The sequence below is a fragment of the Drosophila bipectinata genome, chromosome 3L (genome assembly GCF_030179905.1).
Source record: "Drosophila bipectinata strain 14024-0381.07 chromosome 3L, DbipHiC1v2, whole genome shotgun sequence".
In the NCBI taxonomy this organism is placed as follows: Eukaryota; Metazoa; Arthropoda; class Insecta; order Diptera; family Drosophilidae; genus Drosophila; species Drosophila bipectinata.
In genome coordinates, this window is record NC_091738.1 from 12,890,818 (window position 1) to 12,909,757 (window position 18,940).

General features: G+C 38.7%; 1 protein-coding gene and 1 non-coding gene across 8 annotated transcripts; both read right to left on the reverse strand.

Annotated features, from left to right (window-relative positions):
• Positions 1–164: 164 nt before the first annotated feature.
• LOC122320980 (U5 spliceosomal RNA) lies at positions 165–287 on the reverse strand. The gene has a single exon (XR_006245924.1). It is a non-coding gene; the product is annotated as a U5 spliceosomal RNA (small nuclear RNA).
• A 1,747-nt stretch (positions 288–2,034) lies between these two features.
• On the reverse strand, positions 2,035–18,613 carry PAN3 (Poly(A) specific ribonuclease subunit PAN3). Of its 7 annotated transcripts, none has more exons than XM_017254664.3 (13): positions 18,466–18,613; positions 6,654–6,730; positions 5,886–5,984; positions 5,048–5,704; positions 4,505–4,982; positions 4,310–4,426; positions 3,990–4,110; positions 3,803–3,925; positions 3,618–3,747; positions 3,422–3,558; positions 3,174–3,365; positions 2,941–3,103; positions 2,035–2,864 (listed from the first exon to the last, which is right to left on the reverse strand). In XM_017254664.3, the coding sequence occupies exons 2-13, from the start codon at positions 6,717–6,719 to the stop codon at positions 2,757–2,759; spliced, it is 2,391 nt and encodes a 796-aa protein (XP_017110153.3). In that variant the 5' UTR covers positions 6,720–6,730; positions 18,466–18,613; the 3' UTR covers positions 2,035–2,756. The 7 variants fall into 7 exon arrangements, with proteins under 7 accessions (XP_017110153.3, XP_017110155.2, XP_043065752.1 ...); XM_017254666.3 differs by lacking the exon at positions 18,466–18,613 and adding an exon at positions 8,557–8,761; XM_043209817.2 differs by lacking the exon at positions 18,466–18,613 and adding an exon at positions 7,136–7,297.
• Between the last annotated feature and the right edge of the window lie 327 nt (positions 18,614–18,940).

The window sequence follows — 18,940 nt, forward strand, 5'->3', positions numbered from 1 at the left end:
AGAAAGTAAACCCACACAGGCACAGAAGGAAATTGTAAATTTTCCAATTAAAACAGTAATTTTGTATTATAGAGTTGTAATTATGTAGTTAAAATAAAAACTATTAAAAAAACACATTAATTATTGTTTCTTTTCTTTTAAGCTAAGTGATTTATTTATTATGGCCCCAGTCTGACGACAGGGCACTACTAAAAAATTATTTTAGACTCATTAGAGTGCTCCTCTCCACGGAAATCTTTAGTAAAAGGCGAAAGATTTATTCGACAACTGAAGAGAAGCCAGAGTACTATTGCCACCTCTCCATTGAGAACTACATGGCGCCTGCGCTAGAAGCAGTTGGGAATTATAAGCAATGCAAAAGGCTGTCTGTAATAAAACTGTTGCATACTTTTAAGGGTTCACACATAGATGGAGCCACTAAGAAATCTGGTAGTTATATTCAAGGGTTGTTTTAAGAATTATTAAAGAACGTAAAAAATAAAAACATCTTCGTTTTAAAAATTTTATTATTTTTTTTTATTGGTTTTCTCAAAAAGTTTTTGTTTTTTACAATCTGTTTTATTTTACTCGTTTGTTTTTGTTTCTTTCGTTTTTAATTAAATAATTAGTCTTACGTTGATGTACACAATAATTTAAAAAAATAAAGTACGCATGACAAACGAAAGAAAACGTAAAATTAGCCATAAATCACACTAAAGCTGGTAAACTAACCGCAGCATCTACAGAGTTGAGAATAATTTCCGATTTAACACTTAGGATAGAATTGCCAAAACGTTTAAAAATAGTTACTTAGAGGAATTATGAGCCGGACTCTGTAAAATGTAATTCTTAAAACATTCGACTTTATATATATATGTATTTGTATGTATTTATCTTTGAATCTTTGTTTTTTTTTTGTTTTTTTCGTTTTTTTTTTGCAACAAAAATGATATCAGAATGCAGTTTTCAAGTGTTTCGAACTAAAATTGACCTTAAATATGTAAAAGTTCCATTCTTTCTTGTATGTCTTCTTGTATGGTGGTGGTGGTGGTGCGGAGTAGTTGAAGCCTTTTAGTTAAATTCCCTCATCCTCTTCTCATTTCGGTGATATGCGTTCGCGCAGGCGCAACGCGACTTCCGGTCTGTATACATATATATAGCGAATAAAATTCGGAAAATCGGTTCTGTGGGGTGTTGTTTGTATAACTAGAGACAGACTTTCATTAGCAAAATATTGTACTCGGATTTTCAGCGCGTGCTTTGCATCATATATCGTTTATATATCGTGAGAGATGATCGGCAGATCGGCGACTTGTGTATATATATAGTGTGTATACATATATATGGACCAACGTAAAATAGTTCAAATCTTGTTTTTTTTTTGTAGATATTGCATGCCAAAGACTCTTTTTTTTGGTTTTCAAAATGGATGTATGTACATATCACGCTATGTGTGGCCTAGACAGTTAATTTTGTTTCAATTTTAGATGCGCTTTCGGTTTCTATTAGAGTTTCTGATTTTCAGAGTTATATATCTTCAGAGTTGAGTATCTCTCGATGAGCTACTTTCTAGAGTCGCGCTGCTGTGCGTCGCTTTTCCATGTTCCATGAACCAACATTTAGATTTCTTTATAAATACATAGTTTCACTTTTCCTTTCCTTTTTTTTTTTTTTTAGCTTTTTAAATAGTATTTAGAAAATTTGTGTTTTCTCTTCTTATTTTTTTTTGTTTGTTTTTGTCTCATTTTTTTTTAAAACATTTTGCTATAAAAAATACACAGTTGAAAAATAAAAACGTTTCTTGGTTGTTGTTTCGTCTTTTTTTTTTTTACCATTTATCGGGTTTCAACTGTATGGGGGAGCGGGGGGAAAAAGAGGCAGACATGCTTTATAAACATTTGATGTGGTTCCTTGTTCGCTTTCTTACTTTCTCTACGTTTCTTTCTTACTTTCTCCTATCCAATCTAGTCCTTAAACCATTTAACTCTGCTCTGAATTTTTTATATTTTTTTGTTGTTGCTCAACGAATTTTACTGCAAAAGGTTGCAATTTCTCTTATTTGTTTTTTTTTTTGTTGTCATTACAGTTATTTATTGTTGCAAAATTTTACAATTTTTTTCTTTCGATTTTTTTTTTGTGTTTTTAATACATATATTTATAAATACTTTCATCCTCTCTTATCTCTGTAAAAATAGATCCACATTTCCTCAGCTCTTTCGTGTGATTTCTTATTTTTTTCTTTTTAACTTTTTGCTGTTTTTTTTTTTTGTTAACAAATTGTTTTCAAATTTTTTTTTGTTTTGTTTGTTTTTGGAGAGATTTCGTTTTCAAAAAAGTGTTTCTTCTGTCGGGATCGCTACGCTTCACAAGAAGCTTGCGTTTTTTTTGAGTTGCATGTTGATGGTTTATTATTATTTTGTTTTGAATTGTGGGTGTTTCTTTTTGTATTGTTTTTTTAAATGCCTAAAATTAAGAGCTAACATAACATTGGATATCATCAGTTTTCTTTCATATTATTTTTGTTTTTTTTTTTGTTTTAAGTTTTGGCTTAACAATACATCTTTTTTCGTATTTTTTTTTAAATTGTTTTATGGTTTCTATTTAGCCAGCGTGGGCCAGCAAAAGTGTCTTAGTCGTAATGAATGTTCCGCTTATTAGTTAAACCGTTTAAATCGTAGTCGCTTCTTATGTTTGTGGTCGTTTGGGAGGAGTGGAGTTGGTGGCTAAGTGAGCTGCGCGTGTTTTCAGTTACAGTTTCAGTTTCCTGGTTGAGGTGCTCAGTTGGTCGTAGACATCAGTTCGGAGAAGGCCTTCTCCAGACAATTCTTGAGTTCAGAATAGGATACAATGAGTACCGATTGCTCATCGCGCGACATCAGTTGCACCTGCAATATTATAATGATTGTTTAGAATAGATCTCTAAGCCGTCTGGGGGATCTCCACTCATCCGACTTGACTTACGCGCTCTATGGAGCCAGCATCCAGCTTGTTGAGGGATTGTACAATATGTGCGTGATCTAGCCAGGGCCGGCCATCCTCGGTTACGGAATGGAACAAATAATCGCGGAATAATTTCAACATGTATCTATCACCAGTCTCTGACCAAGTAAAGTCCAGATTAAAGCTTTAATTAAAAATTAAACCGAGTTAGTTAAACTGTTAAAATATTAATGTTAAATATCATTTTGGCTTACTTGGGCCGCTCATTAATGCTATTTAATTTAACCAAAATGCGATATAACCGCCCGTTCTCCATCTCCTTGGCCAGCTCATCCTCCTGCATGTCTATCTGGCTTTGCAGAGCATCCAGCTGGGTATAGAAACGGGCTCCAATCATAGGCATCAGATCGGTCACCGAGCGACGATTATTAGTGGTAAAGAGGTAACTAAAAAATAGAAATAATTAACTAAAGTTTAGCTTAAAATTAAGAATAATACTTACACAATAAAGTTACGCAGATCGGTGGAGTAGTTTCGGGTGACCATGTCGATGCTGGACTGGACATTGTCGCGCTGTACGGATTGCAGACAGCGGCAGGCCAAAGCTAATACTAAGCGACCCAGAGCGGTCAGATCATCCTGGAAGGATCATAAATATAAAAATTTTTTCAATAAAAAATAAGGCCATCCTGCAGTACCTGCTGGTGCATATTAACCAAGGCCAGTGGATTGGCGGCGTTGGGGTCGAATTGCGTGATATCCGAGATGCAGCACGAACTAAACCTAACCCTTTTTCCCGTAACTATAATCTTGGTGGGATCCAGGACCCTGAAATCGAGAAAGGTTACTATATGTTGGGAGGATCTAACCAATCTCTACTTACTTGCATGCTAGACCCGCCTGGTGGATGGCTCTAAGGCCGGCGGTTAGCTGCATGATTATCGACCAGATGGTGGACTCCGGCAGCAAAGGTCCGCTGTTCGATCGCTGTATGTTGCTCTTATGACTGGAGGTTAAAGATAGTACGGTCTTAGAGAAGCATAGAGACTCATTTAGATAAGGAGACTCACCTGAAGGGGCGGGCATCGCCTTGGAATGGATCAGTGTAACCGTTGGTATCGGGCGCTGGTGTAAAGTACTTGGCCAGCAATGTCTGTGAGCCGGGATAATAGTCGTAAACTAATACTAAAGCTGCAAGGTTAGAACAAGTTATAATCAGAGTACATTTTTGAGAGCTTACTAAGAGTGATTAAAATATGTGTGATAAGGTGGAAGTGCTTGACTTAAGATTACAGATATTTTGGTGCTTGGAGGTCTTTTTTTAGATTTCTTACAACCTTTATATGGTCCTAGTCCACAATAGTCCCTAATTACCCTAATTTCCACTTACAATTATCACCAAATGCTTTCGTCGTAAACACCTCCCGTAATTGCACCACATTCGTGTGCTGCAGCTTCTTCCACATCTCCACCAGCGTCATGCACTTGGTCGACTGCAGGCGGAACCCTGAAAAGGCCACAAGTGGCATACATATAATTATATAATTGTTTAATTAAACAAATGGCTCTGGGAGGGAGGACTCACCGTGCAACCTTCGCAGGCAGTACTTGTAGCCTGTGGTATTGTGCGTGGCCCGGTACGTGCTGGCGGGTAGCGTTAGCTTGGCATGCAAGGGCTGGGCCGGCGGTTCCAGGGGATACAGAGCATGGTAGTTGTCCACCTCCATTGGGAGGGCGTGCTGGGCCGCCTCCGCTGCGTCCATGATCAGGTTGGAGATCTCGTTGCGGGCAAGAATTTCGGAGCGCATCTCGTCGGGTATGAAGAAGGCGGACTCCAGCTGCGTTTTCGGGTGCATGGTCATCACATTGGAGGCCGGACCCGGATAGACATGCCCCGTGTAGAACATAGTTGGCGGCACCCCGCCAACAGCGTTCATCGGCGCCACGGCACTGACGCCGTGGTGGGCGGGATGAGTGGTGTCCACCACCACTGAGTTCACGACCGGCTGGTTGTTCTGTGCGTTGGCAGTTGGATAGAAGTAGATGGTGCCGCCGACGTTCTCCTGGACAAGATATTTCAGGAGAAGATTAGCTAATGTCTGAGACTCCCAGAGAGGGCAGCACTCACCTGATGCACACTTGCCGGCATAGTGGTGGGTATTGGTGAGGCTCCGTGTGGTGTCATGCCGTGGGGTGGGGATTTCTCACCCGGACCACCGCCACCGCCCGCCAGCATGGCCGCCGTGGGTGATTCCTGGCGCAGCATCGCTCCGTGACCCCGGTTCTTTAGTGGTGTCTGGGCGGACATGCTGCTGACGAAAGGCGCTGCAGCGGGATTCGGTGGACCGTTGCCACTTATAGCTATAGGTGCTGATACTGCTCCTCCTCCTCCCAGAGGTTGTTGTTGTTGTTTTTGTTGTTGCTGCTGCTGTTGTTGTTGCTGCTGTTGTTGTTGTTGCTGTTGTGCAATAGTGACAGTGGCAATGGAGGCAGATTTCTGCATGGATAGCATGGAGGTGTTGCCGCCGTTGGTCTGTTGCTGTTGTTTGGTAATGGTGGCTGATGCGGCGGCCACCGATGATGTGGTAACTGTTGGTGCACCTGCGGCGGCGGCGGCTGCTGCTGCGGCTGCTGCTGCTGCGGCGGCTGCTGCGGCCGCTGCTGTTAACCCATTAACGCCATTGAGTCCATTACTCAATTGCATAGGAGCGCTGTGATATGGTGGATAGAAGTTGGGGGACGAGTTGATGCGCGTTGGAATGAACTCGGGCGACTGTGGTGTGACCTAAAGGAGGAGGTAAAAGGTTAAAGGTTAGTATAAATCCAAAAACTAACAACAAACATACATATACAAGGATACTATTCTATCACTACCACTACTATTAACTACAGTAGACTCCCACTAGGACTCCCACAAACTTCTACTACCACATTTAAAGCACTTTTCAGATCTACGAGGTGGTTACCTGAGACTTTTTATTAACCGCCATGGGCGAGTCCAGGTTAAGCAGTGAGAACCCGTTATTCAGCCCATAACCGTTCGATGTGGCGACATTCTGACGGTTCTGTGTGTGTGTGACCCCGAAAGTTCAAAGAAATGAAAAGAAAAACGAAGAAAAGTTTTAGTTTTCTGAAGTTTCATCGGTTTGATCTAAAGGGGTTTTTTAGGGAGTGTATCTCACAGATACGTATCACTGTCTGGAGTGATTGTTTGACTTAGATAATGTTGGTATTATCATTTTAACCTTATCTGGAGGGGGTATTCGAAACACCTCACCTCGTTTCAGGGGCTGGCAATCATTATTTTGGAAAATAAATATTATTTTTAATATTAAATATATGTATTTAGAGATTACTTCTTTGGTAACCTCAATTAAAATTGCTGATCTGTGCATATATTCTATATATATTTTTTCGCATTAACACACTTCCATGGTTATTTTATTTTTTAAGAATTCATTCCCCATTCCAACACAAAATTGATATTTTTAAAATGTATATTGTACCACTTATATGGCACTTAAATAAAAACTAAAACTCGGTCAAGTGTATATTATGTGCCGATGTGTATGGAAGGCCGATGGAATTGAAATGTTTCAACCGAAAAACAAATAATAATAAAAAAAAAACATAATTAAAAATACTTGAAGCAGTCAGCCATTCCAGCTGTTGACTTTCCTCCCAACAGCTGTTTTTGTTGTGGGCGTAGGGGGTGTGGGTGTACTGGAACTTACCATATAGGTGGCGAGTTTACTCTCTGAAGGTATACCATTCGATGGCGAGAAGAAAATTGGATCCATAGCAGCCGTATCTACGAAAAAATAGAGCACAAGAGAATACATATTATAGAGAGTTGCCGGTTATGGATATGATAATTGATTAGAAATCAATTAAACAAACATCAACAGACTATCGGTGTATGTGTGTGTTTGTGTGATAAGCCACCTCCCCCTTCCCAAAAAACCCCATCCCCCTCTACCTATAATTCTTGTTATTTTCCACAGTTATCGATACGACGATAACGCGCCTAAGGCCCCCCAACATTTTTTCAGAGTATGCGCAATATGTGTTGTTGTTGTTGTTTTCGTGGCTCCAAGTTCCAAAGCCGAGACGCAATTTCTTTCCAACAACAACACCACCACCACGAATATCACCTTTAATTTGCATTTCGCACATTTAATAATGGAGTGTTTTGGGGTTATGATGGGATATATACCTTCCGCTCCTATGTCTACAACTTGGAAGCCGCAGCGTCATGACTAACCAACGATTTTGTGCTCTATTTTGTTGCCTTCTTCTTCTTGCTAGCCGTTTTTTTTTTTTTTGGAAAGTTCCCAGAATTTTGAACGTCTCCGGAACCCAGCCGGATATTCGAATACTGAATCAATGCTAAGCCGACTAGTCTGTTTCTAATTCTGAGACTTGAGTCTCATTCTGATTCTCATTTCAAATGCCCTCCCCCCCAAAGGGAAAGTGAAATAAACATGAGGTACCCCCCAATGTCGCGGGGGTATGGGGCCATTGGCTCTTGCCAACGTCCGAAGAGAAATCAAGTGATATTGGCCTTGAATTCGGTGGATATACTCAAAATAAGTAAACTTATGGTCTATATGGAACAGGTTGTATTAACTTTTTAGTTCATTTTGATCTAAAGAGCTATATAGGGGTTCGACTGAGCTATATATTAAATTCGATTTTATTTAAAACACGTACTAAATGTCTGAAAGTTGTTAGAACTAGTTATTACAACTATTTATTAAAGTTCTTTAACTTAAAAGTCTCATTCGTCTTAAAAACTTCTCTAAAATCCAGTATTTTAATCAAATTTTTAAACTTCAAAGGGTATTTAATAGTCTTTATTCCTACATTTTGTTTACAAAATAACAATATAATTTCATTTCGAACGCTTTCGTTTTTGTTGCTGCTGCTGATGCCGTAGAAGCAATATAATTTGTAGCCCGATTTTATTTATTTGACTTAAAATTTGAAAACAAACACAAGAGAAAAGAGAACGCGAAACGTTTTAATTGAATGCCCATGATAATGATGATTGTTATTTGGGTGAGTAGGTGGGAGGAGGGTACACAGGATGGCGAAGGCGAAGAACCTGTTTTTGGCGACACTTTCAAGTTTGACAGTCACAAACAGGTGTTACATGCTTACAGTTTGAGGCGAACTAAGCATGGCTCAGTGTTCAGTGCTTGTGTAACCGTTAAGAACCAAAAGTTGTTTTCACTTTACAGCCGACACTGGATTTTTGTTGTTTTTGTTGGCATGACGTCGGCACAAAACAATAGGCTATAGTATGTATGTTTTGCCAACTACTACTATATAGAAAACCGATGATTATTGGGCTGTTTGCCTTATGCTGCGTTTCGCGGTGAAACAGGCAGACAGCTTTGTTTTGCTTCAAAGATCACGAACGCGTTCATGAAAAAGCCAAACACACACACACACACAGACACAATCAAAACACACGCCACTCTGATATACCCTTTATATACAAATATATATACATATAGTATACTACATATTATAATGGGGAGCAAGCCAAACAATAACAAAGAGTACGTTGTTACGTCACGTAAGTTCATATGTAGATGTGGCAGAGCGGGTGTCGCTAAGTTTACCATTTACCGTTTTCTTTTCGGTTTCTTTTTTTTTTTGCCGTGTGTCACTCGGCTTTTGTTATTGTTTTTTCAACGACACGACAACGACGACAGGCGGAAGGACGGGGGGCCGCTCGGCGGCGTAAGTGTAATGCATATACTCGTATGCAAAAAAAAACCAGGTGCTAAACATCGGACGATCGATCGCGCCACGAACCGAGCGGCAGCGCTGCGTTCTCTCAAATGAAAAGGCAGCCACGGTGCGCGGAAAAAGCCGCTGAATGGGGCCGCGATACGGCACAGTGGGATGAAAAGATAAATTTAACTATAAAATGTATTTATAGTGAGGAATTTAAGGGTAATAAAATAGCATCATTTACAGATTATCCTTTCAGGATATATATTTTTAAGCTTAATATTCTTAATAATCGAACGCATCCCACAGTGCGGCAATGAGAGGACCCAACCGATAATGCGCTCAAGAGAGAGAAAGAGAGTGAGAAGAGAGCTGGCTCCACAGTTACTCTAAAACTGTGTGACGATGACAGACGAGCGGAGAAGACAAAGTGGGCGTGTGGAGTGGGGCTCGCTTGCTCGCCCGCCCGATTAACTGTAAATATGTGGCCATAGCTGCAATTGTTGTTGATATTGCAGCAAGTACAGTAAAGACACAGTCAGGAAAACCCCATGAACAAAATAAAACTTAAAGAAAGCAAATCTATTTTGCTATCTGGAGATAATTCTTATCAAAATTCGAAAATAAATTCAACTTTTTTTTATTTTAAGTTTTTAGTTTTTATGGCTCCACTGTAGTGGGAAAGTTCAAGCTCTGCTGGCACACGCGGAACACTAACAAGAACAATGAAAACCCATTTTTTGTTTGTTTGCTTATTTAGTTCTCTAACCTCAGTCCGCAGTCCCCAAAGTGCCCTCAGTTCGGGGAGACGGCTCTCTCCCCGATTCCCATTCCCATTCCAATGACCCTTATTCCCATTTTTTTTTCCATCGGGGGGTATTGCATTCTGTTTGTTCTCGCGATCATGTGTTTGCCACTCTAACCGAAACGGGTATTTTGCGGATTTTAATTATGCGACTCGTGGGGGCCATGCAGGGGGGCGCTGTGCTGTAAGCGATCATCTGATAAGTTCACATCTACATATAGTACATATGTATGTGTAAGGGGGGAATCGGGGTGGCAATGTAATAACAATAATTGAAACGCATACATTCGTAAATGAAATATTTATAGCCAAGGCTTTGCCTTCATTATCAGCCCAGCCACAAATGCCCAGCCTATCAAGGTACATGATAATACAGAAATACTCCTACAAATGGCTTTTGTAGCTCGGCAGAAGAAATAGGGTCCACCCCATAAAAAAGATCAATAAAAATTGATAAAAAGTATGTACATTTCAAAAGCATGAATGGAAAGATAGCCAAGGAAAGAGGTGGCCTTTTTTATGTACACTTGTTGTTCATATTCTGAATCTATCTAACAGATATATTTTTATCTGTCGGATACATCTATCAGGTTGTCTAACAGACACCTAGTACTAGGTACCTACTGCTAGGTAGCCAATAAACCTCTTAAAATTTGAATAAAGACCTTACCATAAAGATCATACCATCCCTCACGAAAAAGAAATCCTTCACGAAAAATGGGTACAAAAAATCCGAAAAATATTTCGTCTCAGGATTTTGAGAAAAATGGTGGAGAAAATGGTGGAGAATCGATCTAGAAATCGTTTGAGGTACTCCGCTCAAGAATCGGATAAGAATTGGGGAAGATATAGCCATCACAGTGGACCCTATAGAGAAAAACCCATTTTCAAGGAATCCTATCATGAAAAATGGACAAAATATCTGAAAAATATTTTGTCTCAGGATTTTGATGCAGAATCGTGGAGAATCGATCTAGAAATCGGTTAGCGTACTCCGCTTGAGAATCGGATATACATTAGCTGAGATATGACCATCTTCGTTGGCCCTTCATGGAAAGCCAAATTTTGCAAGAGTTCCCTCTAAAAAATTTGATACAAAATCTAAAAAATATTTGGTTCCTAGATTTTGAGACATATGGATAGAGAATTGATCCACAAATCTTTTAAGCTATTTCTTACAAGAATGACATAAAAAACGGCAAAGTTATAGCCTTCCATTTTTAAAAGTCTGAAGGGGAACCACCACAAAAGTCATCACTATAGGCGGCCTATCGAGATGATGAATAAATTAACTCTGCAATAATAGTCAGAAAACCATGTCGCGGGAATCTAAAAGACATGGAAATGCTGGCGACTTCTGTTCTTGGCCGAGTGGGTCTCTAAACTTGGCCAACAGAACCGTAAACCGCTTGTCTGTCAATCGTTTTTAATGCTGATCGTCGCCAACTGGGCTTGAATATTGGCCAGAGCGAGCTTGGAGCGCTGAGTTGGCCAACACAGACGAGTTTGGTTGGTTTTTAAAGCCAGCGGCAACAGCCAAACGGCAAACGGCGGCAACTCTGTGACCCAATTTTGGAGCCACCGCCACCGCCACTGCCAAGCAACAACAGCTGCTTTCAATCATAGAGGCTCCGGCGAACAGCTGTGCAAGCGTTTTTTTTTTTTAAAGCGAGGGAGGTCAGCCACTAGGCCTGTGCCTGGGTCTGGGCATGGGGGGCATGGGGGCCTAGGGGGGGTTAGGCTAAGCTCATACAAAACAATTGCGAAAGCCACAAGCAACAGTCCGAAATGTAAATTGTGTGTAAATATGTACACATTAAATTAAGCCTACTCGTGCCACTCGTCGTATGCATGCGATTTCGATTTCAACATCGCGAAGTTTCAAATTTTTTTTTTTCGAAATGCGGCCAACGAGTTGACAAAGAAAGGTACGAGGGGGGTATGATGGGGAAGAGTGGGCGGAAGAGCACACCAGTAGCGGAAGTTGTAAATGCCAACAGATACTACAGTACAACCTCCATAAACTGAACCACAATATTGCACTATTTCGAACTGCACTTAGTTTGTTAAAAAGAGACATCACTTTGTGAAAGTTCTCTCGCTCCCACACTACTTTCTCATTTTCTCAGAGCGAGAGAGAACATTTGATTGATGGTTTGAACGTCACTTTACCTACCGATGGAGGGGGAAGGGGGGTTAACACATGTCACGCATTATATTCCCGATTCTCAACTGTTTTTATCGCTTGTCTCTTTTTTCTCGAGCACCGTTTACCGTTAAGACCTCCACTCAGACTCGCATATGATAATTACAACAACAACAAGCGGTTGGGGGCCAGGGGCGTAGGTGTCAATGGGGGCGTGTTTTTCGGGTTGGCGATTGACAACGCGCTTCGCTTGCAAACGTTCGCGGCCGCGACTAACATATGAGTGAGTAACCAAAAAAAAATAAATAAATAAAAATTACAGGTAAGCTCGAGAGAGAGAGAGAGAGAGAGCGAGCTAGAGCGGCAGAGCAGAGCGAACGAAAATGGGGGAAAATGAAAAGCAAACACCTCTTCACACACAAAAGCACGAAGCAAAGTGCAAAAGCAAACAGCAAAGCAAATCGAACACTAAAGAAAACAAGAGACAAACACAAACAAAGCCCCCCCTATTGAAGCAAAGCAACAAAACAAAAAGAAATCACAGTTTTAGAGTAACTGGAAAGGGTAAATGTTTTGTAAAGTGGCTTGATGTTGATAAGGGAAATGAAAAATAATCAAAATAATGAGAAAGATAACAGTTAATTTATAAATATATTTTGATTATCAAGGGTTAATATTTAAAGGATTTTATAATTATATTTAAAATAGAAAAACTTAATTTCTTATTAGAGAAATTCAACCTTAAACTTGGCTTAGTAGCTAGAAGCTCTCCATTCTCCATCGTATTCCGGCTGTCACGTGTCCGGGCCACGCACTTGGCCAAATTGCTTTATGAAACAAACTGGGCTAAGCAAGGGTTGGGGTTGGGGTTAGGGTTGGTATCCATTCCCCATATGTATATGCCCCATTAATACTCTATATACCATACAACCATACCATATAATGCGTGTGTGAAGAACATTTCGGCTCAAGGGCACAATGTGATTTTTTGGCAAGCCAACTAGCCAAACTCAGAGACACACAATGGGGCTAGAAAAGGAGAGGGGAACTATTAGCCATTTGCCAAAAAAGAAAAGAAAAAAGAGCCTGCGTGCCAACAAAAGAATGTGTTGCATACTTTGTTGCGCTGCCTCTTGGAATTTCGCGAATGGCAAACAAACAACAACAACAACAAGAAAGTGGTGCAAAAAAAAAAAAAAAACAAAAGTGACAAGTCTGGCACATTAGCGACGTCAACTTGTCTGCAACGACGCTGGCAACGCGGTAATTAAATTATGGGGAACGGCACAGGAAATGAGGGGGGGTATGAGGTGTGAGGCATGAGGTATGAGGCATGAAGGGGTGTACTGAAGAAAGCAACATTTCACGCTAATTTCCCGCTAATGTCGATATAGTAATTTACTAATTTTTAGCAAGACTCTAAGCCGGCTATTTCACGGTTAGATAAGAGCCTAGCTAATCACTGTATTAGGTGAGAAGCCATTAAATAATAATTAATTAGATGTTATTCAGGTTTCATTCTCTTTTATATTCTTTCTATAATCACGTGGATATTTTTAAAAGTTAGGCCTATAATATCATCAATGGACCATCTAATTCATTCATCGAATAATCAGTTTAATCGTGTCATCCCATTCTTGTAGTTGTTTTTAGTTTTCCTTTTGTAGAAACGATCCATCTATCCTTTAACTCTAACCATACTAATTCATTAATCCTTTAATCCGATTAATCGGATCATCGTTCCCAGTTTTTATTCTTTAATACATATATTCTTTCTATAAACAAGTGGATATTTTTAAAAGCTTAATAATACCTCTAGATCCTTTAGATCTAGATATAATAAATACCTTTAGAATTCTACTCCAATTCATTCATCGTATCATCCTATTAATCGCATCATCGCATGGCTCCTATTAAATATATATAGTTCCCAGTTTTTGTTATTCAGTTCTCCCTAATAGCCCTTTCACTCCCCAAGTCTCCACTACCAATCTATATATATAAAAGAACAACGTGTTTTATGTTACAACACTTATAAATCAAGAACGGAAGAACAGATTTGAGTGAAAATTGGTAGGGAGGTAGCTTAGAGCCAGGAGAAGGACATAGGATACTTTTTGTCCCGTTCGACAGCGTTCCTCCCTGGCCCATACTTTTTTATTTAGGCAGACAGCTAAGAAGAAAATGTCAAATGTCAAAATGTCAGTTACAAACGAAGTCAAATTCATAGTCAGGCTCTCAAATTTAACAACGAACCAAAAAGATTGTGTTGCGCTTCCGGGAAAGTGAAATTGCCTCAACTTGAAGCACCACTAGAGCCTCTGCACTCTCTATTGATATTTGTAAGAAATCAATATTAAAACTATTTCTATTAAATAAATAATTAACAAGTGGATTGAAGTGAAGTGAAGTTTAATTAATAATGCCGCGACCAAGACGATCGAATCTTTCCCGACAAAGCCGTAATGCAAGAAGAATACAAAATACTGCATATGAAAGGACTGAAGAAGAACGAGAAATTGCACGTGAACAGAGCCGCAATAGTAAGGCTCGACTTCGTGCTTCTCAAATAGATTTTAATTTGCGACGAAAAATTTTAGCTGATTTGAATCGAGCTGCGTTTCGATACGATTGCAGCAATGATTACAGCTTGCATCCTAGCGTTTGCATTGGGCAAATGGACGTTGTTTGCGAGTATTGTGGTGCATTAAAGTTTTCCGGAGAAACGCCTGGATTATGCTGCGTTAATGATAAAGAGAAGTTGCCAGTAATTCCAAGATCTGCGGCTGCCGACGAAATAAACGCTTGCCTCAAATCTTCAAATCTATGGCGCTATGTGAAGAAACTGCAGCTGATAACAAACATGAGAGTTACATTGCTTAATGATACATCTGCTGAAGATTTCTCGGAGCAATTTCTGACTATCGGTAATGGTCAAGTACCTGTCGATGAATCGAGCGGATTAATATCATTTCCAAATAATTTTTGTAATTTTGTCTCATCAAAAGACGAACTTATCAACAATGTATTTCCAAATATTATTTCTAACTACAAAAATAATGAATGGTTGAGTGAGCGAGCAATTTTAGCGGCTAAGAATAAAGATGTAGATGACCTGAACTACATAATTCAAAATAAGATCATTGGAACAATGCATTCATTCAAATCTATTGACTGCGTCACAAATGAAGATGAAGCCACCAACTATCCAATTGAATTTTTAAACTCTTTGGACGTGCCTGGCTTACCACCGCACAATTTACGCCTAAAGGTTGGCTCCGTAGTAATCATGCTTCGAAACATAAACCAACCAAAACTGTGCAACGGTACGCGTTTGGTGGTTAGTAAATTGATGAACAATGTAATTTACGCTACGATAATGATAGGAAAATTCAAAGGTGAGGAAGTTCTAATTCCGAGGATCCCGATGATCCCAACCGATATGCCGTTTGAATTTAAAAGACTTCAATTTCCGATACGTCTTGCATTTGCCATGACAATCAACAAATCACAAGCCCAATCCTTAAAAGTTTGTGGTTTAAATCTAGAACATTCATGTTTTTCCCATGGTCAATTATACGTGGCATGTTCACGGGTCGGAAAACCATCTGCGTTGTTTGTTTTTGCGCCTGATAATAAAAAAAAAAATGTCGTGTATTACAAGGTGCTTGAGTGAAGAGCAACCTATATACTAAAATACAGAAATAATAATGAATGATTAAGGAGGAGAAACAAAGAATATTGTATACCCACAAGTATTACAGAATTTAATTAATTTGAAAATTATTCTTTTTTGTTTGACTTATTTTTTATGCGTGCAACAACAATATGCCACAGCGAAACGTGGCAGGGTACTGCTAGTACAGTCTATATTTAGAGATAAACAAAAAACATTTTTGATGAAAAACTTATTCGCAGGCAATTTCCGCGCCACATTGTAAACAAAAGAGGAAAAGCGGGAAAATGCAGAGGGGAAATGGGCACTTCTTCCTGTCGCGGCAGACAACAAAATCGAGTATAATCAATCGATAGTTATTTTTTTTTTTTTGGCTTTCAAGCGCCAGACTAACACAAAGAACCAGCTAGACAATAAAAACAAACTGGATGGAAATAAAATTAAGAGTGTCTATGTTTTATTTTTGGGGGGCTAGGCTGGGGGGCGGTACTTTTTAGGAGGCTTTTAGTTCGGTGCGTCAATAAAATTCAGCGAAAATATTTGCAAAGAATCGGCCGAGACCTTTTCTTTTCTTTTGTGGGTTTTATGGTCTATAAACAAAGGCTAAAATTGGATACTTCAAGAGGTGGGTAGAGGCACAAATAATGACCATTCTCGGAGGAGGAGATATCCCTCTGCCAGTTTAGAAATCAATATCCAAAAAAATCTCCAATTTCGATTCTGCCAAAAAAAAAAAAAAAAGAATAAGAGGCCCAAACATGAGAGTGCAGCAGCAAGAAGCCAGTTGTTGGGGAAACCAGTTCTCGATTCCGCCCAACCAGAACGGACACACAAGAGTAGGGTAGTGGGGGGTGGGGTGGTGTAGGGCTCAGACCATCAACATCAACAGGTAACCCAGTGCACCTACAAAGACAGACAGAAAAGCAGAAAATGCAACAACACCACCAGAAGTGGCCATCATCCGAGCCATCATCGAAGCCAATGGGTTTCCGTCAGCTGCTGTTGCCCTCTTGGCTTGCAAAGGAGGCACTCTCTATAGAGTGGATATTGCCGTTCCTGACTGCCGGACTGCCTGTCTTCCTGCTGTTTTTGTTGTCTTCCTGGAGCTGTTGTTTTGACGCCATGGAGGAGCCAAGTTTTGTTTTTTTTTTTTGGCTCTGAAAACTGGTTTCTAGAGGGCTTTTCTCAGGGTTTTCGGTGGCTTTTCATACCCTAGCTGGGATTAGTTGATAGAATAGCAGTACTTGATATTAAGGTATGATATGATATGATGTTATGATGATATCATATTATATTATAAAATCTTTTGAGATCTAAAGGGATAAGTAAGGATTTGTTCTTCAACAAAGGTATGAGGTCTTAAATAATTATATTTCTCGAAAACCAACCATATCATACCAATTCTTTAGCTCTTCCAGATCTTGAGATCTACATGGTATAAATCCTATAATATAGAAAAGTTCCTTTTTTAAGGAAAATATTTATCATAATATCGGGTCTCTTCAGCTTCAGCTCTTCCAGATCTTGAGATGGAATAGTTTCTACAATACATGAACTGATATATAGTTGGTATTCTATTAGTAACATTCGATTCTTATACCTTAGATGAGTACTTTTTAAGAAGAAAAGTTCCTTTAAAAGGAAAATAATGAAAATTATATCAAGTCTCTTCAGCTTCATCTCTAAAAGATCTTGAGGTCTTAATAGAATAGTTCCTGTAATAATATAACTGAGATATTATTAGTTCCTATAGGATAGGATTTTTGTTAGGTTCTTATACCTTAGGTGCTTTATCTTGTTCAGCTCTAATAGATTTTCAAATCTATAGTTTTATAGAAGACCTAATAGTTTCTAAAAAAAGGGACTATATTACCGAGATATTATTAGTTCCTTACTATAATCCATAGATCTCTAAGGTAAAGGATCTATAAGAATTAATCTCTACAGAATTATAGATCTCTAAGGTAAAAGGTCTATAAGAAATAATATTCTATAAACCTCTAAGGATGTATACGATCTATAAGATCTATCTCTAAAAGATCTATAAGAAATAATAAGATGTAAATAGATATCTAAGTAAAAGATTTATAAGAATCTAAGGTAATATTATCTATAACCTATAGATCTCTAAGGTCAAATAGTAATATACAAGATTTTTAAGAATGTATATCTATCTCTTTAGATCTCTAAGGTAAAAGATCTATAAGAATTACTCTATAAGAACCCTCCCCAAGACACCATCTTCTCTCAAACAAATTTCATAAAAAAACCTCCTCAAAAGGATAGGGTATATAAGGTTCTGTATACAAACAAAAGTAGCACTATTCCAGTCTCATTGTTTTGGATTTGGCGAAGGGCAGGACCGAGAACCAAGAACCATGAACCGAGACTCGATTCGAGTAGCGAGGAAGTGGTTTTTCCTGCCGTACCTGTATGACTTTTCCTCTTCTCTCTTCTTCCCTTGTTTCTTTACCTATTGTCTTATTCGCTTTTCGACAAAAAGAAAATCATCTAGAATGCAAAGTGTGGAACTTGTTCCTGATCCCAGGAGGGGTTGTTGCAAGGAGTCTGACGAAGACCATGTCCAGGAATGAAGGAAAAACGATAATCGATGGCAGGGAATGCAAGTAATTAAAGGGAAACCGGGTGGGTCACGGTAGATTGATTTCATCGAGATTCTCACCTAACCTTCCCAGCTCTCCACCTCCCCCTTGTCCTTGGACATCCCTCTTGGCTCTGGCTCCGGTCACGTCCTGTGAGTGGGCCGTGTAATTGGCAATAATCACAAGATGCAGCTTTGGAACGAAAATTCAATTTACATGCCGCGCCGAAGCGAGATGGCGAGAACATTACAGGATGACCCCTGACCCCTCAACCCCCCTCGGGATATGGCGGGGGAGTCTTATGAAATATGCCAAAGGTGACTGTCAATTAAAGGTCAGATGGGGTAGATAAAAATTATTAGATTTGTTTTAGAAGATATTATATTCGTTATTTATAATACTAAATATAATAATATAATTAATAATAATTATTATTATATTCGTAGGTATAAGGGCTATTAAGGAATTCCTAAAAGCTGTGCTCTTCTTTTCTTTTTTTGTATTTATTGTCTTTGATTTGCTTTGCATTGTTTGTTTTTTTTTTTTTTTTTTTTTTTTTTTTTGCACTTACCTGCCGGAAAGAAATTGTTCAAGAACGTTGACTTTTTTCTCTCCTCTTCTCACATTCACCTCCGGTTTCGTTTCTCCTTTTTTTTGTTTTTTTTTTTTTTCGTTTTAAAAGTGCACTGATTTCCAAAAAAAAATACGTAATTGTTTTTTTTTGTGTTTTTTGTATTTTTTTTTTGTTTTTCTTTTTTTTTTAATTTATTTTCTTATTTTATTTTAATTTTTGAATAAATGGAAACATAAATTTAAATAAGACATATAATCCGCGCTTACTTTCTAAAATCTCACATTACACATTTTCACATAATTAATTGTTTTTTTTTAGTTTTTCGTTTTCTTTATTTTTTTTTTAGTTTTTCATTAAAGTTTTTTTTGATTGAAATGCATTTTCGGGCAAATAATTAACAATTGAGGCGCATCGACTGCAAAAACGGTAAAAAGAAGAGAATTAAACAAATTAGTATACAATTATTTATCCA

Excerpts from the sequence above, each read along its gene's own strand:
- PAN3 (XM_017254664.3), bottom strand. The coding sequence starts at position 6,719 with ATGGATCCAATTTTCTTCTCGCCATCGAATGGTATACCTTCAGAGAGT. Across the intron at positions 4,111-4,309 it reads GAAAGCATTTGGTGATAATT|CTTTAGTATTAGTTTACGAC; the intron begins GTAAGTGGAAAT and ends CTAACCTTGCAG. Across the intron at positions 3,104-3,173 it reads AGCATTAATGAGCGGCCCAA|CTTTAATCTGGACTTTACTT; the intron begins GTAAGCCAAAAT and ends TTTTAATTAAAG.